The sequence below is a fragment of the Canis lupus genome, chromosome 10, assembly GCF_011100685.1.
Source record: "Canis lupus familiaris isolate Mischka breed German Shepherd chromosome 10, alternate assembly UU_Cfam_GSD_1.0, whole genome shotgun sequence".
Lineage (NCBI taxonomy): Eukaryota > Metazoa > Chordata > Mammalia > Carnivora > Canidae > Canis > Canis lupus.
The window spans coordinates 45400632-45428214 of NC_049231.1; the positions used below are offsets into that span (position 1 = coordinate 45400632).

Sequence of the window (27583 nt, forward strand, 5' to 3'; positions counted from 1 at the left end):
ATATCCTTTATGAACATTGATACAAAAATCCTCAACAACATACTAGCAAACCAAATTCAACAGCACATTAAAAGGATTACACACGATTAAAAGTGAGATTTATTCCTGGAATTCAAGGATGGTTCAACATATAAAAATTGATGAGATACATCACATTAACAGAATGAAGGGGGGGGAACCCCACTTGGTTACCTCAAGTGATGCAGAAAAATCATTTCAAAAAATTCAACACCCTTTCATGAAAAAAAAAAAAAATATATATATATATACCCAACAAGCCAGAAAGAGAAGGAAACTACCTCAACATAACAAAGGCCTCATATGGGACACCTGGGTGGCTCAGTGGTTTAGCACCTGCCTTTGGCCCTGGAGCCCCAGAATCGAGTCCCACATCAGGCTCCCTGTATGGAGCCTGCTTTTCCCTCTGCCTCTTTCTCTGCCTCTCTCTCTCTCTGTCTCTCATGAATAAATAAATAAAATCTTTAAAAACAAAATGAAAGAAAGGCCTCATATGAGGAGCCCACAGCTGACATCATCCTCAACAGTGAAAAACTGGAAGCTTTTCTTCCCAGGTCAGGAACAAGGCAATGTCCATTCTGACCACTTTTATTCAACAAAGTACTGAAAGTCCTATCCAGAGAGATTGGGCAAGAAAAATAAAATACATCTAAACTGGAAAGAAGTAAAATTACATCTGTTCACAGATGGCATGATTTTATATGTAGAAAACTCTAAGGATTCCATAAAAAATACTGTTAGGACTAATAAATAAATTCAACAAAGTAGCAGGATAAAATATCAACACAGAAAAATCAGTTGCATTTCTATACACTAATAATGCACAATCCAAAAAGGAAATTAAGACAACAATCCCATTTACAATAGCAACTAAAAGAATAAAGTACTAAGGAATAAAATTAACCAAGGGTGTAAAAGACTTGTATACTGTAAACTATAAAATGTTGCTGAAAATAATTTTAAAAGATGTAAATAAATGGGAAAGACATCCTGTGTTCCTGGATTAGAAGGCTTAATATTGTTAAAATATCCATACTATCCAAAGTAACCTACAGATTCATTTCAACCTGTAAAAATCTCAATGGCGTTTTTTGCAGAAATAGAAAAAAATCATCCTAATTCATGAAACCTCAGGGGATTCCAGATAGCCGAAACAATCTTGATAAAGAACGAAGTTGGAGGCCTCACATTTCCTGATTCCAGAACATCTTACACAAAGCTACAATAATCAAAAGGCTGTGGTATTGATATAAAGACAAACATGATCAGTGGAACAGAATAAAGAGCCCAGAAATAAATTCTTTTATATGTATATAGTCAAATGATCTTCATCAAAGGTAGCAAGACCTCGTTCTGGAGGAAAGGACAGTTTCTTCAACAAATGGTTCTGGGAAAACTGGATATCCACAGGCAAAAGAATAAGTTGAACCTTTAACTAATACTATATATAAAAATTAAGTCAAAACAATGGATTAAAGACATAAACAGAAGACCAAAAACAATAAAACTCCTAAAAGAAACTAGAGGAGGAAAGCTTCATTGGATTTGGCAATGCTTTCTTGGATATGACAGCAGAAGCACAGACACAAATGCAAACAGACAATGGAATTACATCAAACTTAAAAACTATGCAACAAAGGAAACCATCAAGATGGTGTCAAGGCAACCTTCAGAGTTAGAGAAAGTACTTGAAAATCATCTATCTGATAAGCAGTTAAAATCCAAAATACATAAAGAACTCCTCTACCTCAACAACAACAACAACAACAACAACAAAATAACTGAGTTAAAAAGTGAGTAAAGAACGTGAATAAACATTTCTCCAAAGAAAATATACTCATGGTCAACAAGCATGGAAAAGGATACTTAACATTATTGATCATTAAGAAAAATGCAAATGAAAACCACAAGGAGATACCATTTCACACCACCAGGCCACGAGGATGGCTTTAGTTATTTAAAAAAAAAAAAAAAGTGAAATAACAAGTGTTGGCAAGGACGTCAAGAAACAAGGACCCTCATATTTTGCTGGTAGGAATGAAAAATGGTACAGTTGCTATGAAAAAGTCTGATGGTTCCTCAAAAAGTTAAACATAGAATTACCCCGTGGTTCAGCAAATCACTCCTAGAAATGTTCTCAAGAGAGATGAAAACATATGTCCACACAGAAACTTTTACATGAATGTATATGGCAGCATTGTTCTTAACAGCCCCAAGATGGAAACAACTCAAATATCCACCAATGAAAGAATGGAGAAACAAACTGGTATATACATACAATGAATCCATACTGAGGCATATAAAGGATACTACATATGCTACAACTTAGAAACATTAAATTTTTACAAAAGTAAGGAAAAGAAGACAGACACAAAAATGTCACATATTGTAGGATTCCTTTCCTACGATAGATCCAGAAGAGGCAAATAGACAGAAATTAGAAAACAGACTAGTGGTTACCAGACAGGGAGAGAGGTATGGAGGATTACTTAACCGGTACATGGTGTTTCTTCTGAGGTAGATAAAGTTTTGAAACTCAAGGGAGGTAGTGGTTTACACGACATTTTGAATAAATACCATAGAACTGTAAGCTTTAAAACAGTTAATTGGAGGTTATGTGAATTTCACCAAAATAAAAAAGAAAGTGGAGAGATGCTGGCTTACTTTTCTTTTTCTTCTTGAGATAATGCTCTCCAAACAATTTTATTCAAACGTCTGTTTAAAAAGAAAAAACAATAATTATTTGGTAGTAGTACTTCATTTCATGGCAAAAGGCTGATCCCAGGCTCTGAAGGACACTGCAGGCAAAGCCCAAGCCAAGGGACACATGCACTGGACCATGTCACTGCTGTGTGCTTACAGATATTGAATATGAGTATCTATCTGCCTCCCTTGGCATCACCGCAGAAACCTCCTAGCTTTGTGGCAATCGTGTTCAATATTAAAGGAGGGCATGGCTCTCAGCTCAGTCAGGTAAAACCTGAGTAAAGAAATGGCAGTAAGCAAAATTGTTGTCATTCTCTCTGCATGAAGTCGCTAAACACCCTGTTTTTCTTCCTATGGAAAAGTACAACTGTGCCCTTAGTTTACCTTCTATAGACATTCTTCTACCTGGAATTCAGAGCAAAAGCAGTTGGGGGGGGGTCATAAATAATAGGATCGGGACACATTTTAGAGATCAATCAGGCTGACCTTCTTGTTGTCTAAGCAAGGTCATTGAGAGGGGCAAGCACATGAAGTGCCCTGCTCTTTCGTCACTGCTTGTTGCTAGTGGCAGTGCTGAGACGTTCTGAAGCTTATCACTGAACATGTTTGTGGAGTGAGGAGAGGAGGAGGCTGGAGCCAGTGGTTTCTATGGGGCAAACACAGCTCCTTTCCTTGTTACAAATCAGTGATGCTTCTTTCAGGGGTGCCAGCCCCAGTCTGTTCCCCCTTCCTGTATCACTACATCACTATCCAAAGCAGGTTTCTTAGAGTACAGAGCACAGAACACTGGCCCCGGGGGGGGGGGGGGGGGGGGGCTGTGAGCTGGTGTTCCATAAAAACAAAACAAAAACCACCAAGCTGCCATAAAATTTGGTAGGAGAATACTGTCTGTCTCCAGGAGGCAGACCTGGACCCAGGTCTCTAACTCCTGGACCCAGGAGCAGCAGCAGCACAGGACGCTGAGAACACTTCGAGTGGTACTACCCTGCCTGACCTCCCTTCGTGAGCCTGGTGAGACCACGGGAAGTGGGTCTGGCATGTGGTGAAGAGCACAGGCTCTGGAGCCAGACGGCCTGGGTCCAAGCTCAGCTGGCTTCTCCTCTTATGAGCTGTGAGACTTTAGGCCAGCAGCCAGCTCTGTAGAATGTGGATAATAATGGCATCTCCCTCCTAGAGTTGCCATGAGGGCTCAGTGAGCCAGTGTGGGCACAGCACACAGAACCTGTCTGACACGAGTAAATGCTCTGTGATATCAGCTGTCAGGAAGCAGGAAAGAAGCCATCTCAGTGCTTCTGTCTTACCTGGATGTTTTGGGTTCCTTGGGGCCTATTTGGAAATTGGGTTTTTTAAATTATGAGTTCATGTATCAATAAGCAGGGCTTCTAAGACTTGTTTAAATGATTCGTCGGATGCATTTTTGGCTTGTGTGTGTATGCTTCTCTGAAAACAAAATGAAAAATACAACTTCATTTAAAAATCCCCTAAAATCTAAACCTTGAAAGTAGATGCAGTATAGTAGGGAGGCTGGGAGTGAGGACACAGGATTTGGAGCTACATGGCTCTGGGTTCAAATCCCAGTGCTTCTACATTGCTGTTGTATGATCCTGTGTTACATAACTTTTTGAAACTCTGTTTTCTTATCTGAAACAAGGATAACACCACCTACCTTGGTGCTGGGAGGATTGAGATGTACATACAAAGTGACCAGGAATAACTCAGTGTTTATTCCCTCCAGGTTCTGAGGATGGGCGAGGCTTGGAAACTGAGAAGCCCTGAGTGAATGTGGGTCCAATTAGCTAGCACATACCACTAATTTTAATTCAATCCTTTAGAAAATACTCTTCTAAAAGCACACTTACATAACCTTGTAATCCCCCTATTTTCCATCTATACTGAAATACTTCAGAGCACAAAGAGCAGAAAAAGTGGGTGCATGTGAAGTGAGGGCAGCTGAGAGCGTTGATCCTGGCTCCCAATTGGCCATGTGATGGTGGGAAAGCCACAAGAGGTGTGGGATGAGGCCATCCCTGCGGGATGCTGAGAGGGCACGGGACATGAGGGCTTCTCTGAGGCTGGTCCATCCCTTGATTCACGGATTTTACTAACCACAGTTTTCCTCTTTTTTTTTTTTGTTTTAGGAAAGTGAAATTTGGTTGGGGGGTTGCATTCACTAGCTCTCTATATCTCTAACTGACAAATCTACTTGTGCCAAGAATTGCCAGACTTTGCAAAGCAACTTGTAACTAATGATGTTTCAGAAATCTAACCAGCAGGCAGAGCATATAGGAGGTCATAGGCAGAGGTTACTAGGCATGGCCCCACAGCCAGATTAGATCTGATGCTTCTCCTGTGGAACTGAGGGCTGCAGCCTTGACCTTACACTTAAAATCGAAATATACTGCTGAAAAATGACTCCAGAAGCCAGCCAGCTCTGGCAATCCTCACTCAAAGTTTATACCCAGACACACAAAGCCAAAATTGCTATCTCAATTCTTAAAATATTGAAATAAAAGAACTCCCAACACACAGCCACTAAGTTGACTAACATAGCTAGTTACGTCACTATTTTGGCTAAAGGGCTGTGAGCTTCCCAATTGTGTGGTCATCGCTTACCATACAAATTCAGAGTTGTATCTGGCTTGTGACGGGAAACTCCTTAGAAATGCCATATTGCAGACAGAGTGGGAGTAAACCAAGTTTCATTAATTACTTTTCATGGTATGTGTAATCTTTAGAAAGCTAGAGAGCAAGATGGGAAAGGGAAGTGACACGCCAACAAAATTCTTAAGTACTACTGAATGCAAAAGATCAGGAAGTTTTGTTCTGTATAATATTAATGTTAATATTATTAAATAATATTAAATAACTCATTTAATATAAACATCACATTACCACATATTAATTCAATGATATTGAATTTTAAATAATATTAATATTAAAATTAATGTTACTATTAATAACAATTTAGCATAACATTTCTCTAAGAATCCTAAAAGGCTTTTCCAGATTCACTCACTGGAAGTAGGAAGTGGGACAACTCACTATGTCTGTATTTCGGTTTTGCTATTTGGGAAGGAAGAATCCTTGTCTTTCAGAGAAAGAACACAGGAGGAAGAGCTGCATGACAACTATATTCAATGTATTTATGGTTATTTTAGGATCAGCAGATTCAAGGAATGAAAGGGGAAAGTAATTAACATTAACTAGATCAAATTAAATTCCAGTAGTCAAATACATACGTAGCAACACCTGTGAGGGAGAGGCAATAAGGGGGAAAGCAAGGATGCCGAGCACTGGCCCTTGGAAGTTGATCTCCTTGCAGGGGAGGGAGGAGCCTATGCAGAAGCTGTGAGCCCTCTGAGGGCCACAAGCAGGGTGGGTGGTGGGTCACTAGGGATGGGCCTCTCTGAGGAAGCCCACTGGAGCTGAGGCAAGGTGGGAGTGAAAACAGACCAACTGCAGGACAGGAAGAGGGTTGTCATTGCTGGGAGGCCAGAGAAGGCCTGCCTGGTGCAGGAGGAGAGGCAAAGCAGAGGGGCAGCCCCTGTGTGCCGGGGATGCAGGAGAAACCAACAGAGCAGAAGGTCGGGCCCATGGAGAAGAGTAAGCCTTGGCATAGTTCATTGTGTCTGCAAGAGACATGAAGGGCAGACAAAGACTCAGAGGAGTCCTAAGGAGCCTGGAGGCAGCTGAAGGAGCTCATGTAAGACAGTCTCCATTCTTCTGTGAGGGCAGGAGAAGGCTCCCGTGAAAGGAGACTTGCAGAAGCCTGTGATGGGCCTGGTGGGGAAAGGCCAGTGTCTGGACCAGATTGCGCACCTCATGTGGCAGGAGGGGAACACACATGACACACATTGCAAAATGACAACAGAATAGCATATGCTGGCTAGGATATGTCATTAACTTTTGTGTACTTTCATTTCTCCCCCCTACGTGGTGGGAGGTGAAAATCCAGTTGCACAGCTTCCAGAACCAAGGAAAGGCCTGCTTGGAGACAGAGGGCATGCTCAAAGTTTAGGTGCTGGGCACAAGGGATTAATAAAGTGCCGGGAGTGGGATGGGGCAGTGACCACAGAGCTAGGCCAAGTGTGAGACTGGGCATCTCCCTTGTGAGAAGAGACCACTTCTCAGCATTAACATGGGGACTAAGACTATAACTTTCACTGTAGTCAACTTGTCTTCCTGATCTTGGGAAAAAAATGGTTTACGTAGTAGGAGACATTCACATTATCTCCATTATCTCCTTATTGTGGAGTTTCATTAATCACTTTATAACATCTGAGGTGCTGAAATGATCAAATTCACACTGCTAATAGGAAAACTTTAAGGATCTCAGGGAAAACATGAAATTTCTATAGATTTTGGAGAGGGAAGGTGGTTCCTTTAAAACTCTGTTGGACTTTTTCAGGTCATATACTTCATGTAGTACCTGGCACAGAGGAAGCACCTCTGTTTGTGGCTGCGACTGCTAATATGCCTTCTGGGAAACCACTAAATAGCTGCTCCAGGTAAAGGAGTAAAATCTAAGCTAAAACAAAAGAAAACAAGCCCAAACAAATAAATTCCACAGCCATTACAGAGTTGCCAGGAATAATACTCACCTTTCATAGCTCTTAATTGCCTGTTCCACTTTTTGCTTGTAGATATTGAGCTTGACTCCTTGGGGGTTAATTAATGTCATCTTATTGGTGTCGTTGGACACATGTGCCAGAGGGAACACCTACACATTGATACCAAAGGAAGGTGTCATTTGATAGGTTAACATGTGCCTTCAAAAATAGATATACATGGCCATACAGCATGTTTTTCTAACTACAAAATCAATATAATTACAGAAAAAATAGAGAATACAGAATATCACAAAGAAAAAAAGTAAGAATCCGAGGTATCTTCACTAACCCTTTTCTTCCAGTTTTAAAACTATATATTTTTAAAATCACCACCACCACCACACACACAAAACAATAGTTTCAGGAAACTCTCATCTGACTCAAATATCATCTTCATAAGCCCTTGTCAAATTGATGAGAGTGAGCAATTTCTAAGAAAAGGGATTGCCTACCTTGTAAATTGCTTCTTGGGTTAAACATCTTTTTCATATATTTATTTTACATTTTGTTTTCTCTTGAAAATATCCGATTATATTTGACATCTTTAGACTATCTTCTTGTCAATTTATAAGAGATTCTTATAAATGACATATAGAGAAGCCTTAATGATCACATTTTATAAGCACAGCAGAGGAGCCAGAGAAAGCTCCTTTTTTATTCTTTCTGTCTGCATTTGGTGCCTACTTTCAGGTTTGGGGATGCCTAGGATTCCAAGCCATCTTAATAATACCTATAATGTTATTTATTTACCTCTTTGTCTATTACTTCTCTCTCCCTAGTAGAATGTAAGCTCCATCAGAGCAGAAACTTCATTTTACTTACTACTGTATTCCCATTACCTAGAACATTGGCTGGCACATAGCGTGCCCTCAACAAATATTTGTTGGTAAATGAATAAATACATATTCATAAAGGCATATTCCATATCTTAATATTTAAACAAAAAAGAAAAGTCTAACAGAATACCAAGCTAAAATATTGTTTCAAAATTAAATATGATTCCAACTGTAAGCAGCATGTAGGCATTTTGAAAATGTGTAGAATAGCTGTTGAGAAGTCAATTTTTACTTTCAATCAAGATGATACGGTTCATGCTTTTATGTCCCCTCTTACATTAAAAATTATACAAAAATTATATTGTTATTGCTTAAGAAAAAATGCAAGAGAATGGAAAGGAGAAAGGAAAGAAAAAAAATGTCAGATGCATGGTTGCTAAATTTCTAGATACAAAGCTGAATGGAACTGTGAACAAGTGAGCAGGGCTAAAACTGCGGACATTCTGGCTCTGTGTCTAAAGAGAGCAGGGGAGTGAGAGCACAACCCCTGGAGAGCAAGTAGGACTGTGAGTGTTTTGTAAGAGAGGGCCCAAGTCAGGCTCAGGGCCTGAAGCCCATGTGGTATGAGGATCTCTCATTCCTTGAAGAAAACTCTGCCAAGTGAGAGAGGACACTGATGTAGCCTCACCACCAAGAACAGCCCTCTATATCTATCACATTCTAATACCACCGTGGAACAAGAGCTCTAAACGCCAGTGAGGGGGGTTTAGGGGGATGGATTTAGACAACTGCAAAACAGAAGGAGAAAGAAAAATACATTTAAAAAATCTTGTTAAAATGATCCACTATCCTAAAATTCCAAAATATATGATGAAAAAGTGCAAAAATAATGGCTGAGAAAATCAACAATGAGAATGTCACTTCACTTGAGAAGAAATTAATCTTATGAGCCATCTAACAACAACTTTCCGGTAGTTATAATTAAAATTAATTATGATTAGGTTGTTCAAAGAAGTAACAGTTATGTAAAAGTACAAAAACATACAGAAGTGCCATAAGAAATAGGCAGGAAAAAGAGTATTTTAAGTAATAAAATAAAACCTATCTTGGAATAAAAGGACATTGAAGTAGAAGACTACATTATTAATTTTGTAATTTAAACATCAAGACCAAAACAAGAAAATAGGCAAAGATTCAGAAAACTTAAGTGAAAGAAATGAGGAGGCTGTGAAATCGAACCTCACTACTTGTCAAATACAGAAATTCAGCATGTGGCTTCTAGAACAACTTTTGTCAAAAGGAAGAGGCCAGAACAGTAGGTTAAAAGGTGAGTCGACTGGGCTTTGAACACTGATTGAAGCTTGCAGTAATGGAAAAAAAAAATCCACAACTCTCAAAATAGAGTTACATATCACAAAAACTTTCAGAGGAAAAAGAAATCAATCTTCACAAAACGAAAGACCTTTACAGTTTTATCACCCCTGGAAAAAATACCCCCTTAGAAGTCTATAAATAGCTCTCCAGGTTTGCCAGCATATGGCCCAGATGGAAGTCAACACCATAACATTTAAATTAATGTTCTACTTCCCTCTTTTGTGGTTTTGGATTTCATGCCTTGCATGGCCATCATGTACTTCAGTGTGGTAGTAGTTCAAATTTGGTTTTGTGCATCCACTCTCATTCCTTTCTGCATGCAGATTTAGGGAAAGACAAAGTCATACTCCACACCTTCAGTCTGCGGTCTTAGTTTTTACAACATGGTGGTCATATGGAGGTCCCATGGGATATTCTCTTTATGATGTCAGATGCAGTGTGACTATGAGGTCATAAGGGGCATTCTCATAGGACTTGAGAGGTCAGAAGCAGGTCTGCCCAGCTTTTGTAAGGAAGCACTAGGGGAGGAGAGTGCAGTTATGAAGAAGCTGACAGCTCTGTTTGGAAGGAAATAAAACCTGATCACCTCTCCTCTGAAAATGGTTAACCATTTGGTAAGGCCTCTTTTAAGTTAATCTCAAGAGAATTAAAGTAGGTAATATCTTGAGGCTCTCTTTTGTTGCCAAATATTGTCCAAGAGGTCTCTTGATTTTCATTATAAGAGGTAATAAGTTAATAGCTAATTTGGGTTGATTCTGTTAGAATTTTTCCTAATGTTAGGCCCATAAGCAACCACTATATTTAAGAATAGTTTTGGCGGTGTCAGAATGGCCAAGTGGTCTAAGCAGCCAGACTCAAGAAGAATAGTTTTGTCAATAATGGTAACAGTGTTTTTCCTTTACTCTCTGCCAATCACTAAGCACTCTCTACATATTTTCTCATTCGGTCCCTATATAGATATATACACTGAACTGCAGATTTTGTTATATGGCTTTTTACTCTATTAAACTCTGCTGTTCTTTATTCCTTTAAAAAAAAAACTACTAGTTTTCTAGCCTAATACAGGTACAAAGTAAACATTTATTGAATACTTGAAAGACTAAAACTATATGTAAATTAATGCTCAAGGCTCAAAATAATGTTTATCTTTTTTTTAAGATTTTATTTATTTATTCATGAGAGACACAGAGAGAGAGAGAGGCAGAGACACAGGCAAAGGGAGAAGCAGGCTCCCTGCAGGGAGCCTGATGTTGGACTCCATCCCGTGACTCCAGGATCATGCCCTGGGCCAAAGGCAGGCGCCAAACTGCCAAGCCACCCGGGATCCCTGTTTATCTATATTGTAAAACATAATGAAGTCTGGATTCCATCAAATTTGAATTCTTGGTCATTAAAGCATGGGATGAATATAACTTTGCTATTTTTAAAGAGGTATTTGCTAGAAATATGGATAAAGTGATAAGGTTTTCAGAGATTTAGCTTATGTAAGTAAAACTATACTGAAATAATGAAAGAATAGAAAATTAAAATGAAGTACACTTTAACATAGCAATTGGCAAAGTATTTTTAATGTACTGCTCTTAAGTGATAACAAAGATTGACATTGTTAAAATTCCAAGTAAATTGTACAATAATGGGGGAATAATTAAATAAGTCGCAGTAATTCATATTATTATTAGTGCAAAATTAAAAATCCATCCAAATATGGTCATTACAAGGGACTATGTTCATAATGTATGCGAAATGAAGGAAGCAGAATAGAGAACTGTATGCACAGGTATTAGTAGTTAAGGTCACACTACATATAGAGTTCCTCCTGTGTTTATCAGCAACCCCAGATTTTGAAAATGAGAAAGCAGTATGAAACTGGTGTTTATCTATTTATTGTTCACCAGCTTCACTTTTTTAAACTAAATAAGCTCTTCCAACAAATATCCCAGAGCTTGTTGCCAGATTGGCCAAGGATAAGTCTGATGGGATATGTGTAAAAAAAAAATACAAAAGCTGAGCAAATCCTGCATGGATAATTCTGAACACAGATGCAGTGGCTTTATAGACAGTGCAGTTGCACAGGCTTCAGAGTGCGGAAGCTTAAATATCTGCTTTCAAACTGGAACATCTCCATTCTCCAAAGAACAAATGAAAGAAGGACCAGGACCACAGAATTACCTGGTGAAGGAGGAGTGTGTTGACAAGATCATTCATAAACCCATGAAAATATGTTACTTACTACAGGGTAGATTATGTCCCACATTTTTCATACAAGCTTTTAGAAAATAAAAGGTTGTTCTTTTCAACTTAGTGAGCATTTTAATTGGCATAGTAGATAAGCTTATGTGTTGACCTGGAACAGTGTCCACTGTAGACTGCTTAGTAAAAACTATATATTCAGTTTTACTTCAGTTTTGGTAAAACAAAAACAAAGAATAAAGGATACATTTAGAGCAAAAAAGGTCTGGTCAGACAACCACCAAATGATTCATCAGTGGTGGAATTATGACTTACTCTTTTTCACTTACCTGTATTTTCTCATCTTTATACCCAGTGAACATATATAGCTTTTGTAATAATTGTCTTTTTAAATTTTTAATTAAGATGTCTATCAATACATAATTTTGTTATATTCAATGCTACTATATATGACAGTAACAAAATGTCCTTGACAGCATCCCTAACCTTTTTGTACCTAACTTCTTTATCAGCTAAATGATGAGATGAATAGCAACTTACCTAAGTTGCTCTAACTTTTAGATACAATACTTTGATGATATCAGATGGTTTGCTCTGAACCTAATATGAGGGCTCATCATGTACTATATTAATGGGATTGTGCCATGGCCTCTCAGGAGAAAATGACAGAGCTAGAGTGCAGGCCCAGAGTATCTGACCACAGTTCTATCCTAATGAACTCTGATTATGGCAAAGCGGGAGGCCTTGAAGGGATACTGTTAAAGAACATCATGATGTTGATGATGATGTAAACTTTCCAATGATACAGATTAAAATTCCCAAATTATTTCATCTTTTTTGAAGCAATTGGCAATAAAGAGCTCTGAATTCCAGATTCATCAAATAACTAAAACAATTTTATTCTGTATATGACTTGGTGATGAATTAATCTTTTTGAATAAGCTAAGGTAAAATTATCTGGCCCACTGGAAACCAAAAGTGCCAGTTAGCATCTTGTAATGAAGAGTTGCTAGGGCAACCTCTCTGCTCAATATTTCATTTCCAAGGTGACAGATTTGATGCTGGTCTGGGAAACATTGAAAAACCAAAACATCACTGTGTTCCAGAAGAAGAAAGAACCCATACATAAGTCATGAATGAAACAAAGACCCGGGGACAAAGCCAAACACTGCTTTATAATTTGGCCCCCACAGATGTGGCCGTGCACAGAACACAGGAGTTAGAGTCAATTAAAATTCTCAGTGAAGTGGGTTAAGATTCAGTTTTCCTTTTCAGCTCCATTCTACTTTTCTGTCTACTTTTTTCATAAAACATTAGGTCCAAATCTCAAAAAGCTATACATCTCACTAAGGAGTATATATTTTTAGGTTATTGTCTTCCTAGTCTTTCTATTTCCAAGTGAAGGTTTCTTCCAGTCAGAGGAAATGTTAAGGAATAAAAGATGTTAAGTGTGCTTTGAGAGTGAAATTGGTATTTACTGCAGTATATTTCTATCACCATCATGATTGTTGTTCTTACTCTCAATAACAGAGGAAGGTAAGCAAGCTGGATGGTGTGCTACCATCCAAGGTCTGTGATGAGAATTTACATTGCCACAAAAGGTACCAAGTACAATGCCAATGGTGAAATGCAATTGAAAAATGTTGATCCTCATCCCTTGGCTAAGACAAGAATGTTCTAAAGAACAGGACCCTCACCACTCTTCCAGTTTTTCCTTCTTGGGAATCACTCCATATTTTTCTCTCTCTCACCCCCACATGTTTTAGTCCTATCTAAAGTTCTACTTTAGCCTTGGGTTCCACCCGTACTGTTACCACCTGGGCCACAGTCGCCCAGGCCTCGCCTCCTGATTGACCCTCACCTTCCTAGCCTCAAACTTTTCCAACTATTCTTGTACCTTGTAGCTGAAGCCCAAACTTGATCTTCTTCTAAAAACCCTTTGATTGTCCTCAGGATAACACTAAATTTTTTTTAAGTAATCAAGGCCCTTTCTTTACTAGTGCTAACACCTTCCTCCAGTCACACCAAACTTTCTTTGATCCTTAGACTAGCTCCCCCACTGCTTAGGACGTCCTTCCCCACCTCCTCACCTCATAACTCCTTTTCTGCCCCCTGAGTTTGAACTCTCACAACCAAGTGTGAAGCCTTCTTTGATAACTGAAACTGGGTTAGGGGCCTCTCCAGCATCTTCACTCCACACCTCCCATTTGTTACATTTAACTAGGACTTATTTTACTTGCTATTTCCTCCATGAGATGGCAAACTGTGTTCGGGTAGGAACAAACACTGGCTGTTTTGTTTGGCAGTACCCTAGAGACCAGCTCAGGGCCTGCATACAGTAGGCATGTAATATTTGTTGAATATTTTTATAATAAAAGCCAAAATTTATTGAGTGCCTGCTGAGTACAGTCTGTTATATGCATTACTTCTTTTAATCCCATAACAATCTGAGTAGGTATATTATTTTTACATGAATTACTATGTTTACTTCTTCAGAATATGAACCAGTGAAGAGAGGACAGGTTGAATAAGATTTTATGTCTGCATACTATTTTCAGGGTTTCCAAAGCATTTCTATACTCATAAGAACAAACGCTTATCTATAAATATTATATAGAGTTCCTCTTAGGAAATAGGCTGTCTGTGGGACTATCACTAGTAGAAATGTAAAATTTATTTGAAAGTTGATTTTATTTCCTCTGTCAAAATTTTAAATGTATACATCCTTTGGATCTAGCAATACCACTTTGCAGAATCTATCCCCAAAACGGACTTGTACACGTGCCCCAAAATTTGTGTGCAAGGAAATCTGTTACAGAATTATTTGTGATATGGAAAATAAGGACACAATGTAAATGTACTGGGAAAGAAATGTACTGGGGATGAAAGGTACAGCACAGGAAATATAGTGAACAGCACTATTAAATAGCATTTGATGGTGACAGAGGGTATTACACTTGCGGTGAGCACAGCATAACTTATAGAGTTATTGAATCACTGTGTTGTACACATGAAGCTAATGTAACATTCTGTATCAACTATACTTCAATTAGATAAAATAATGAGGAAGAACCTTGAAACTTATAAGATTAAGTGACATATTTACACATATGTAAAGGTTTCTAACACCTTAATTTTTGTTTTAAGTAGGCTCCTTGCCCGGCATGGAGAGCCCAATGTGGGGCCTGGACTCATGACTCCAAGATTGAGACCTGAGCTGAGATCAAAAGTCAGATCTGAGCCAACTTAACCAACTGAGCCACCCAGGGGCCCCTAAGACCTTAATTTTTAAGATAATTTTTATAAAATAAAAAATAATTTATAAAAGATAAAATAGCAAATCCATATTGCCTTATTTATGTTTATTAAAATCATTATGCATATGTGTATGAATACATGTTATGTGTATATATATGTGTGTGTGTGTGTATATATATATAAGAGTGTGTGTGTATAGAAAAACAACTGGAAAGATAGTCACCAAACTACTCAGTTTCCTTTGTAGATGAGAGAGAAGCTTCCATGTTTTCCTTTAAAGACTTCTAAATGGTCATTCCATACTGAGAGTATATTAATACATTACTTAGCAAATAAAAATAAACCAATAAATTAATTAAAAATTAAGGTCCCTTTATATTTCACAGTTTATCATTTGTTATAGGTCTGTTTTACTCAACACTTATAATGTATATAAAAGTTGTGTATAATATATATTTAGAGCTAAAAGTACTACAACGAAAACTAGCAAGTACATAGATAAAACCCCAAAATCTCCAATAATCTCCTGACTCTGATAAACACTATTAATATTTTGGTAAAAGAGAAAAGGAGGGAGAGAGAGTGCTATGTCTACATCATACATACATGTAACCAAATTTATGTACTATATGTGGAGTTTTGTACCTGATTTTTTTCATTTAGCATTAATTTTTTTTTCTTAAAGATTTTACTTATTTATCCATGAGAGACACAGAGACAGAGGCAGAGACATAGGCCTAGGGAGAAGCAGGCTCCCTCCGGGGAGCCTGACAGGACTCAATTCCAGGACCCTGGGATCACGACCTGAGCCGAAGGCAGACGCTCAGCCAGTGAGCCACCAGGTGCCCCTATTTAGCATTAATTATATTGAGAACTTTTCCCTATGTCATTCCTTATCCTTCAGAAATATGACATTTAACGGAAATATGACATTCCATGATATGGATATACCCACTAGACATTTCATTTCAATGTTGTTTTCAGCATTTTCATTGTTAGATATAAGGCAGTACTAACTATTCTTTGAATTTATGTATCAATATTTCTTTTTTTTTAAGATTTAATTTATTTATTCATAGAGACACAGAGAGAGAGAGAGAGAGAGAGAGGCAGAGACACAGGCAGAGGGAGAAGCAGGCTCCATGCAGGGAGCCCGACATGGGACTTGATCCTGGGTCTCCAAGATCAGGCCCTGGGCTGAAGGCGGCACTAAGCCGCTGAGCCACCCAGGCTGCCCTGTATCAGTATTTCTGATTATAAAATATTTACATATGGATTCACTGGAGGAAAGGCTGTATGCTCTTAACAGCTCTGAGTGTACTGCCAAGGCTCTACCAATTTATACTCCCACCAGCAGGATATGACCTATCTTTGCCATCAGTGTTCATTAGTATTTTTGTTTATTTTATTTTATTTATTTATTAGTATTTTTTAACTTTACAAATTTAATGGTTGGGGGGAGTTATCTAATTGATTTTTCAATATGAATTTTTTATAAATGCACATATTTGGTTACCAGGTAAGACATATTTTTGTATAGGGTTTTGATTTCTTTTTCATTTTTTCCCCTAGATTTTCCACTGAAGTATTCACCATCTTTAAAATTCTTTTATGGTATGGATATGTGTGTGTGTGTATGTGTAAACAGAACAACAGAACACTGATTTATACACACATACTCACATAGACTTATACAGATGCACACACAAAAACCTATTTAAGACACTGCTCCTGTAATTCTTTGTTGTATATATTACAAATATTTTTCTGAGCTTTGCCTTCATTTTATTTGTTTTTACACAATTTAACATTTTTCTGTATTCAATCCATAAATTTTTCTTCCTTTGATTTTTATGTTTGTACATCCCTACCCTATCATATTTATTTTATGAGAAATTTACTTTTCCACATTTTAGGTTATTGGAATGCTTAGGAGACGACATGATAAGCACAAGAAAATTCTACTTCTCAGTAGAATTCAGTAAATATATCTTATTCTGAATAAAACTGAGGAATACTAATAAAATAAATGTAAAGAATAGAAGTTGCCACCAAACATCCAGGAAGAAATCAGTGTTCAGCTTCTCTCTGGTCCTTCTGGAAGAAGTCAAGTTCAAATGATACACTGCCACCCAATTAATCAGGCTAGAGTTCATTGGAGATACAAATAGAACTTGCCACTCCCAAGATCTCCGTTAGAGACAGAACCACTCATCATGAGGCACAGTCATCAGGAATATAGCATCAATCACGCAACCTCCAGAGCAAAAATCACTGGTTATGCCAAACCAGGATGCATGTTGAACTCCATTCATGTAATGTCTTCAATGTGACTAATAGAAAAAATTCACCAATTCCTTTGCTTCTTCCAAATACATCAAGACCAGTTAGATAAAGCCTTTTTTAAAAAAAAGATTTCTTGCCTTTGATTTTTTCAATTTTTTATTATGGAAAATGGAAACTATGGGAAGAGGCAGACAGAATAGTAGAATGAGCTTCCTCTGACTCAATATTCTTATTATGTAAATTTAACAGTTATCAACTCATGGCTAATCTTGTTTTATCTATTCCTCTCCGCCCCCAACAACTCCCATTACCCCAAGATTTGGAAGCAAGTCCCAAACACCCTACATTTCTCCTGTAACTATTTCATTATGAGATAAGTGCTTTTAAGGATACTATTTCCATTTAGTACCTATAAAGTCTGATATGTTTCTATTTAAATCACTAGCTGCCACCATATTTGTCCAGAAGCACTGGGGGTTTGATCCTCAGATCCTTGTTTTTTGTGTGTTCCTCATCCTTGAACAGTCTGGCTGCTCCACTGAATCTATTCTTTTTTATTTTATTTTATTTTATTTTTTTAATTTATTTTTTTATTGGTGTTCAATTTACTAACATACAGAATAACCCCCAGTGCCCGTCACCCATTCACTCCCACCCCCCGCCCTCCTCCCCTTCTACCACCCCTAGTTCGTTTCCCAGAGTTAGCAGTCTTTACGTTCTGTCTCCTTTCTGGTATTTCCCACACATTTCTTCTCCCTTCCCTTATATTCCCTTTCACTATTATTTATATTCCCCAAATGAATGAGAACATATAATGTTTGTCGAATAGACCTGCCCTACGACCCAGCAATTGCACTGTTGGGGATTTACCCCAAAGATACAAATGCAATGAAACGCCGGGACACCTCCACCCCGATGTTTATAGCAGCAATGGCCACGATAGCCAAACTGTGGAAGGAGCCTCGGTGTCCACTGAATCTATTCTTGCTAAGGGTAAGGACCTTCTAGTCGCCTAGTTCAAGAGAAACTCTTCAGTATTTATTTGGCTTTCCTCCACATTTAACCCTACCATACCCTCCCACTGCTTTTTCCCCTTCCAGGACATGACTGTCACTCTCTTCTTTTTTTTTTTTTTTTTTTTTATGATAGTCACACACAGAGAGAGAGAGAGGCAGAGACACAGGCAGAGGGAGAAGCAGGCTCCATGCACCGGGAGCCTGACGTGGGATTCGATCCCGGGTCTCCAGGATCGCGCCCTGGGCCAGAGGCAGGCGCCAAACCGCTGCGCCACCCAGGGATCCCTGACTGTCACTCTCTTATGGTTCTTTTGCTCTGGTTCATTCTCAGTCTCTCTCTCTCTCTCTCTCTCTCTCATTCTTTCTCTCTCTGCCTCTCTTTCCCTCCCTCTCTCTTTCTCTTTCTGACTTTTTCCTTTAGAGACTTTTATGATGGAAAAGATGTCACTGGAGGCGCCTAGGTGGCTCAGTTGGTTAAGGGGCCAACTCTTGATTTCATCTCAGGTCCTAATCTCATGGGTTCTGAAATGGAGCCCTGTTTTGGGCTCCATGCTCAGCAGGGAGTCTGCTTAAGATTCTCTCCCTCTGCCTCTCTCCCTAGTTGTGCAGGAGTGCACATTCTCTCTCTTTCAATAAAGAAATCTTTAAAAAAAAAAAAAAGAAAATGCCACTATATTTAAGAAGAGAAGGTAAGCAAAGGAAGGACATAATCTCTTACAAGTTCTCCCCTGGTCCTTTGATACTGGATGATATTTACTCATGACTATGAGAGGCTTTTCAAACATTTTTGCAGCTCCACGCTACCATCCGCCAGCAACCAGCCATGAACTGCCAACCCAAAAAAGGCCAATTTCTTCTCAGTTTAAAAACAAAACTGACTAAGAGCTTTCCTCTCTCATTTTTAAATATCTTTACAAATAATTTTCTTTTCAATGGCTGAAATATATTTCTGTTACAACTGTAGAAGACCAAAGTGGAATACATTTTTTTGAACCAGAAATGAAAAATACATCAAGCAGGATATATAGAAAATCAGTCTTACCTCGTCAAAAACCTTGGAAACAACAAGCTTGTCCAGAATGGGAACATAGGTGGGGATGTGAGGGACTGCTGTCACTGATAAGGCATCCATGATGGTGAGTTTCTTGGCAACCAAGCCATGGGTCTTGAGCCAGTTTTCTGAAGACATACTTGAAGAAATAAGAACACAAACTGTGATGCTTTAAAACTTGTAATAAACAAAAACATAACTAAATCGCCCTGGTAAAATGAAAGTACTCACTCTTGGTTGTGAAGTTGACTTCCTTCTCGACTCAATGTTTCTAATGATTTGCCATCTAGATACTCATTTGTCAGTAGGATGCTTATTTCTGTGGAAGGAGAAATGACAGTTGTATAATTTCCTAATATATGGGTTTTTTAAATCAAAATGCAAAAGGGTCATACTTCTCTCTCAGTTCGGTCATGGCTGAGGGCTAACAAATGGATCACATTTCAGAGAATACTGATTTGTCCTGGTGGGTTCTCAGGCCAAGATTCATTTGCAATTACACTAAAAACCAATACATAGGTAAATATGACCCTATCATTGTTTTGCTTATCGACTTCATCCTATATCCATTTGAGATCTCTCTCCATAGAAGAATGAAACACTCATTCTCTCATTCCTCAGAAAACACATTTTTTAAATGTTAAATGAGAATGTCATTAACCAATGATTGTTCAATATTGCTCTCATTAGACTTCCTCCAAAGTATACAAAAGAATCTTGATCAATATTTTAGTTTCTGATAGTTTGATTTGTGGTTCCTCCATTCTGTATGGAAAACCAAAATCCCTATTAAATCCTGTTTAGTTGTAGATACACATTTTCAAATTAATATTTGGGGTTTTTAATATAATCCTTACATAAACTTGGACTTCTAAATAAAAAGAAATATTAGTTGAATTGGCGGCATCTAGAAGGAAGGGTGTTTGGGAATGAGCTAATTAAATGTCTAAGAAATCATACTCTCTTTATCATATAAGCCCTTTAAGAATCATGCATGTAGCAGACCTAGGGACTATGACAGGTTAATTGAAACAGAGGAAAAGACATCACAATGATCAGCAATAGAGAACACAAGGTTAGATTCAGCTATGATGGAGTATATACTTGTCACTCAGTTACTTCCTCCTACCTCGAGGATAGATTGTATGTATCTGTGTGGTTAGCTGGGATTTATTATTTATCAACTATTTGAAATATAGCAAAAAGTACTACAGGACTTAAACTCTTAGAAATTTACTACTTTAAGAATAAGGATTTTATCAATAGTAATAAAATCTGAGTGGAAAAGTCTTATTTTCCTCACATTTAGCCCCGCAAATGCTGACTATATGGACCAGAGAGGGGCTCTTCAGATGTGCCACCTGGGAATGAAGGGAAGAAAATAAACCAGCTGCGAAATATTCGATTTTCAAGTTCAAACCCTGGAGTGGCAGCAAGCACTATACTAGCACTAGAGTTATGTGAACCACTTGTATATTAAACATCTAGGCACAGTAATTGCAAATTTCAGTCTAAGAAAATACAGTTCACTATAGTAAGCAGACCTGATTTACAAGGAGTTCCTGAACAGAAAGCAATCCCAACCCATTTAAAAATGATTTGTTTCCAAAAAAAAAAAAAAAAAAAGATTTGTCTCCCCCCCAAGTGTTTCTACACCCAGTTCTTTTAGGAGCAGACACACTGGGCAAAGGGAGGCCATCCTGGGCTTCCTGCCATAGAGACCCTCTCTGGCTTGCCTCTGTCACTTGAAGTGTTCCAGTTGCTGGAAGCAGAAAGGCCATCTGTCCTCTCACTGCAAGTTGAGCTCTTGAGGGTGGACATCTGGCTTCTGAGCAGGCTAGTTTTGGTGGATTCTGTTGGTATAAAAAGGAAAGGGGTTAAAGGAATTTGGGACAAAGGAGAGACTTTATTAGATGTATCTATTTCCTTGGATCCTTAAAAAAAAAGAGTATAGTTTCCAAACCTCAGAGGACAGTTCTGCTACCAACCAAACACTGCAGTAAAGGCTTGTTCCACTTATCTGAGCTCAAGCTCTCCCCCTCTTTGGGACAGATACACTTCCTAGCTCATTCAAGTCGTTGGCAGAACTTTTTTCCTTGCAGTTGTGAGACTGCTGTGAGTCCTTGCTGGCTGCTGGGGTGGGGGGTGGGGGGGCTCTCAGCTCCCTAAGCACCTATGTTACTGCTCAGGTAGCCCCTTCATCTTCAAGCCAGCAATGGCACACTGGATTCCCCTCATGCTTCAAGTTTCTTTGACTTTCTTTTCTGTCATGGGCTGGAAAAAGCCCCTCCTTTTAAGAGCTCATGTAAGTATACTGGGCTCTCCTAGATATGTGTGGCTTAAGGGCAACATAACATAACCCTAGGAGTGATTTCTCACCATGTTCATAGACTGCAGGCCTTTAACTAGCAAATAGATACTCATCAAATACTAACATTTAATCTGAGTGTTATACAGAGGTAATGAGCTTGTACCAAGACATCTTGATTATTTTTCATATGTGATTACAGAAGCCACATTAATTATATGTTCTGTATTTCACAATTTGGAGGCACAAGTACCAAGGGTTTATGCAGTACTCATCAATGGAATGTGTCCTTGTTTTCAACAAAAGGCACTTAACCTCTCCTATAAGAAACTAGATAATTAGGTGGAAGATGAGCTAGTAATCTATAAATTGTCTCCCTTTTGCACAGAAAGTTAACATCAGTGGTCTCTGTACATAGAGATAGGACTGTGCTATTTATTACTCATTATTTTTCTAGGCAACAACAGGGTGAAGCCTGTCTTGGTTGCCTCTGTAACCAGGAATTAAGATGGGTAAATTTCATTGGGAGCTATGTCTGTGAATAAAAGGCATAAATTTTATGATCCACATAGGAAGCTGAACTCTGGCAAGGCCACGTTGACCAAAATTGTTAGGCAAAATAATAGGTATGACAAAATGAAAACAAATTTAGCTCCCAAAGTCTCCAAACATAAAAAATAAAAAAACAACTGTACTATTCCCAAACCCTAAAAAAAACAAATAAAAAAATATTTATCTGGCAGTGGATTCAAGCACTTAACTACTCCCCAAGCTCTGCAGTCAGTCACTATATTTCATTACTCTTCTATGTTAAGAATTGAAACAGAACAAAAATTCAGGACAGGGACATGTATCAATAGCAACAATCCCAAATCTAAGCGAAATGGTGGAAGTGACAAAGGCCATTAAAATGTTTAGGACAGAGGAGGGGCAAGATGGAGGAAGAGGAGGGTCCCCAAGTCACCTGTCCCCACCAAATTACCTAGATAACCTTCAAATTATCCTGAAAATCTACAAATTCGGCCTGAGATTTAAAGAGAGACCAGCTGGAAGGCTACAGTGAGAAGAGTTCGCGCTTCTATCAAGGTAGGAAGACGGGGAAAAAGAAATAAAGAAACAAAAGGCCTCCAAGGGGGAGGAGCCCCGCGAGGAGCCGGGCTGAGGCCGGGGCGAGTGTCCCCAGGACAGGAGAGCCCCGTCCCGGAGACGCAGGGGCTGCACCAACCTTCCCGGGCGGAAAGGGGCTCGCAGGGAGTTAGAGCAGGACCCAGGAGGGCGGGGATGCCCTCGGGCTCCCTGGGACACTAACAGACACCTGCGCCCCGGGAGATACGCCGAGCTCCCTAAGGGCTGCAGCACACGGCGGGACCCGGAGCAGCTCGGAGGGGCTGGGGCGGCGGCTCCGCGGAGGGGGCTGCGGGGCGGGAGCAGCTCGGAGGGGCTCGGGCGGGCTCGGACAGAGGAAGAGGCTCCTTGCGGAGGGGGCTGGGCGGCCGGGAGAGCGAATCCAACAGCACAGGCTGGGGAGCACTGGGCGCCCGGACGTAGCTCAGCATCCGGCCTCCCTCCGGGACAGGCAGAGGCCGGGAGGGCCCAGGACAGCAAGGACGCTCCTGCCCCGAGCTGAGCAGATCAGCGGCCCCGCCCCGGAGCCTCCAGGCCCTGCAGACTGCGGGAGCTGAAGCCAGGGCTCCAGAGCTGGCCTCAGGGTTGTTCCTCCAGGGGCCTCACGGGGTAAACAACCCCCACTGAGCCCTGCACCAGGCAGGGGACAGAGCAGCTCCCCCAAGTGCTAACACCTGAAAATCAGCACAACAGGCCCCTCCCCCAGAAGACCAGCTAGACGGACAAGTTCCAGGGGAAGCCAAGGGATTTAAAGTATACAGAGTCAAAGATACTCCCCCGTGTTTTTTTTTTTCTTTTTTTTCTTTTTGATTTCTTTTTTTTTTAATTTTTTTTTTAATTTATGATAGTCACAGAGAGAGAGAGAGAGAGAGAGAGAGAGAGAGAGAGGCAGAGACATAGGCAGAGGGAGAAGCAGGCTCCATGCACCCGGAGCCCGACAGTGGGATTCGATCCCGGGTCTCCAGGATCGCGCCTTGGGCCAAAGGCAGGCGCCAAACCACTGGGCCACAGGGATCCCCTCTTTTTGATTTCTGATTGCTTCCCCCACCCTTTTTTTCGCCTTTCTTTTTCTTTCTCTTCTCTTTTTTCATTTTTTTCTTCCTTTTTTCTTTTTTCTTTTTCTCTTTTCTTTCCTTTTTTTCTCTCTTTTTCTCCTTTTCCCAATACAACTTGTTTTTGGCCACTCTGCACTGAGCAAAATGACTAGAAGGAAAACCTCACCTCAAAAGAAAGAATCAGAAACAGTCTTCTCTCCCACAGAGTTACAAAATCTGGATTACAATTCAATGTCAGAAAGCCAATTCAGAAGCACTATTATACAGCTACTGGTGGCTCTAGAAAAAAAGCATAAAGGACTCAAGAGACTTCATGACTGCAGAATTTAGATCCAATCAGGCAGAAATTAAAAATCAATTGAATGAGATGCAATCCAAACTAGAAGTCCTAACGACGAGGGTTAACGAGGTGGAAGAACGAGTGAGTGACATAGAAGACAAGTTGATGGCAAAGAGGCAAACTGAGGAAAAAAGAGACAAACAATTAAAAGACCATGAAGATAGATTAAAGGAAATAAACGACAGCCTGAGGAAGAAAAACCTACGTTTAATTGGTGTTCCCGAGGGCGCCGAAAAGGCCAGAGGGCCAAAATATGTATTTGAACAAATCATAGCTGAAAACTTTCCTAATCTGGGAAGGGAAACAGGCATTCAGATCCAGGAAATAGAGAGATTCTCCCCCCCAAAAATCAATAAAAACCATTCAACACCTCGACATTTAATAGTTAAGCTTGCAAATTCCAAAGATAAAGAGAAGATCCTTAAAGCAGCAAAAGACAAGAAATCCCTGACTTTTATGGGGAAGAGTATTAGGGTAACAGCAGACTTCTCCACAGAGACCTGGCAGGCCAGAAAGGGCTGGCAGGATATATTCAGGGTCCTAAATGAGAAGAACATGGAACCAAGAATACTTTATCCAGCAAGGCTCTCATTCAAAATGGAAGGAGAGATAAAGAGCTTCAAAGACAGGCAGGAACTGAAAGAATATGTGACCTCCAAACCAGCTCTGCAAGAAATTTTAAGGGGGACTCTTAAAATTCCCCTTTAAGAAGAAGTTCAGTGGAACAATCCACAAAAACAAGGACTGAATAGACACTAAACACCATAGACACTATGGTGACACTAAACTCATATCTCTCAAAAGTAACTCTGAACGTGAACGGGCTTAATGACCCCATCAAAAGGCGCAGGGTTTCAGACTGGATAAAAAAGCAGGACCCATCTATTTGCTGTCTACAAAAGACTCATTTTAGACAGAAGGACACCTACAGCCTGAAAATAAAAGGTTGGAGAACCATTTACCATTCAAATGGTCCTCAAAAGAAAGCAGGGGTAGCCATCCTTATATCAGATAAACTAAAATTTACCCCGAAGACTGTAGTAAGAGATGAAGACGGACTTAAAGGATCATACTTAAGGATATGATACTTAAAGGATCTATCCAACAAGAAGACTTAACAATCATACTTAAAGGATCTATCCAACAAGAGGACTTAACAATCCTCAATATATATGCCCCGAATGTGGGAGCTGCCAAATATATAAATCAATTATTAACCAAAGTGAAGAAATACTTACATAATAATACACTTATATTTGGTGACTTCAATCTAGTTCTTTCTATACTCGATAGGTCTTCTAAGCACAACATCTCTAAAGAAACGAGAGCTAAATGATACACTGGACCAGATGGATTTCACAGATATCTACAGAACTTTACATCCAAACTCAACTGAATACACATTCTTCTCAAGTGCACATGGGACTTTCTCCAGAATAGACCACATACTGGGTCACAAATCGGGTCTGAACCAATACCAAAAGATTGGGATCGTCCCCTGCATATTCTCAGACCATAATGCCTTGAAATTAGAACTAAATCACAACAAGAAGTTTGGAAGGACTTCAAACATGTGGAGATTAAGGACCATCCTGCTAAAAGATGAAAGGGTCAACCAGGAAATTAAGGAAGAATTAAAAAGATTCATGGAAACTAGTGAGAATGAAGATACAACCGTTCAAAATCTTTGGGATGCAGCAAAAGCAGTCCTAAGGGGGAAATACATCGCAATACAAGCATCCATTCAAAAACTGGAAAGAACTCAAATACAAAAGCTAACCTTACACATAAAGGAGCTAGAGAAAAAACAGCAAATAGATCCTACACCCTGCAGAAGAAGAGAGTTAATAAAGATTCTAGCAGAACTCAACGAAATCGAGACCAGAAGAACTGTGGAACAGATCAACAGAACCAGGAGTTGGTTCTTTGAAAGAATTAATAAGATAGATAAACCATTAGCCAGCCTTATTAAAAAGAAGAGAGAGAAGACTCAAATTAATAAAATCATGAATGAGAAAGGAGAGATCACTATCAACACCAAGGAAATACAAACGATTTTAAAAACATATTATGAGCAGCTATACGCCAATAAATTAGGCAATCTGGAAGAAATGGACGCATTCCTGGAAAGCCACAAACTACCAAAACTGGAACAGGAAGAAATAGAAAACCTGAACAGGCCAATAACCAGGGAGGAAATTGAAGCAGTCATCAAAAACCTCCCAAGACACAAAAGTCCAGGGCCAGATGGCTTCCCAGGGGAATTCTATCAAACGTTTAAAGAAGAAACCATACCTATTCTACTAAAGCTGTTTGGAAAGATAGAAAGAGATGGAGTACTTCCAAATTTGTTCTATGAGGCCAGCATCACCTTAATTCCAAAACCAGACAAAGACCCCACCAAAAAGGAGAATTACAGACCAATATCCCTGATGAACATGGATGAAAAAATTCTCAACAAGATACTAGCCAATAGGATCCAACAGTATATTAAGAAAATTATTCACCATGACCAAGTAGGATTTATCCCCGGGACACAAGGCTGGTTCAACACTTGTAAAACAATCAATGTGATTCATCATATCAGCAAGAGAAAAACCAAGACCCATATGATCCTCTCATTAGATGCAGAGAAAGCATTTGACAAAATACAGCATCCATTCCTGATCAAAACTCTTCAGAGTGTAGGGATAGAGAGAACATTCCTCAACATCTTAAAAGCCATCTATGAAAAGCCCACAGCAAATATCATTCTCAATGGGGAAGCACTGGGAGCCTTTCCCCTAAGATCAGGAACAAGACAGGGATGTCCACTCTCACCACTGCTATTCAACATAGTACTGGAAGTCCTAGCCTCAGCAATCAGACAACAAAAAGACATTAAAGGCATTCAAATTGGCAAAGAAGAAGTCAAACTCTCCCTCTTCGCCGATGACATGATACTCTACATAGAAAACCCAAAAGCCTCCACCCCAAGATTGCTAGAACTCATACAGCAATTTGGTAGCATGGCAGAATACAAAATCAATGCCCAGAAATCAGTGGCATTTCTATACACTAACAATGAGACTGAAGAAAGAGAAATTAAGGAGTCAATCCCATTTACAATTGTACCCAAAAGCATAAGATACCTAGGAATAAACCTAACCAAAGAGGTAAAGGATCTATACCCTAAAAACTATAGAACACTTCTGAAAGAAATTGAGGAAGACACAAAGAGATGGAAAAATATTCTATGCTCATGGATTGGCATAATGAATATTGTGAAAATGTCAATGTTACCCAGGGCAATTTACATGTTTAATGCAATCCCTATCAAAATACCATGGACTAAAAAAAAAAAAAAAAAAAAAACAAACAAAAAACAAAACAAAAAAAAAAACAAAATACCATGGACTTTCTTAAGAGAGTTAGAACAAATTATTTTAAGATTTGTGTGGAATCAGAAAAGACCCCGAATAGCCAGGGGA

The 27583-nt window shown here is 39.2% G+C and overlaps 1 protein-coding gene across 8 annotated transcripts in view; it reads right to left on the reverse strand.

Moving 5' to 3' along the window:
• VWA3B (von Willebrand factor A domain containing 3B) overlaps positions 1 to 27583 on the reverse strand; it is a 229576-nt gene that overhangs the window by 71427 nt on the left and 130566 nt on the right. For all 8 annotated transcript variants that reach the window (XR_005365788.1, XR_005365787.1, XR_005365789.1 and 5 more), the window contains exons 17-21: positions 21022 to 21138; positions 19517 to 19604; positions 19277 to 19424; positions 7326 to 7444; positions 2683 to 2733 (exon numbers count right to left, since the gene is read on the reverse strand). Coding sequence is in view for 5 of the 8 variants with exons in the window: in XM_038551081.1 (XP_038407009.1) it covers positions 2683 to 2733; positions 7326 to 7444; positions 19277 to 19424; positions 19517 to 19604; positions 21022 to 21138 (523 nt within the window). In the remaining 3 variants the exon portion in view is untranslated. The remainder of the gene's footprint in view (positions 1 to 2682; positions 2734 to 7325; positions 7445 to 19276; positions 19425 to 19516; positions 19605 to 21021; positions 21139 to 27583) is intronic.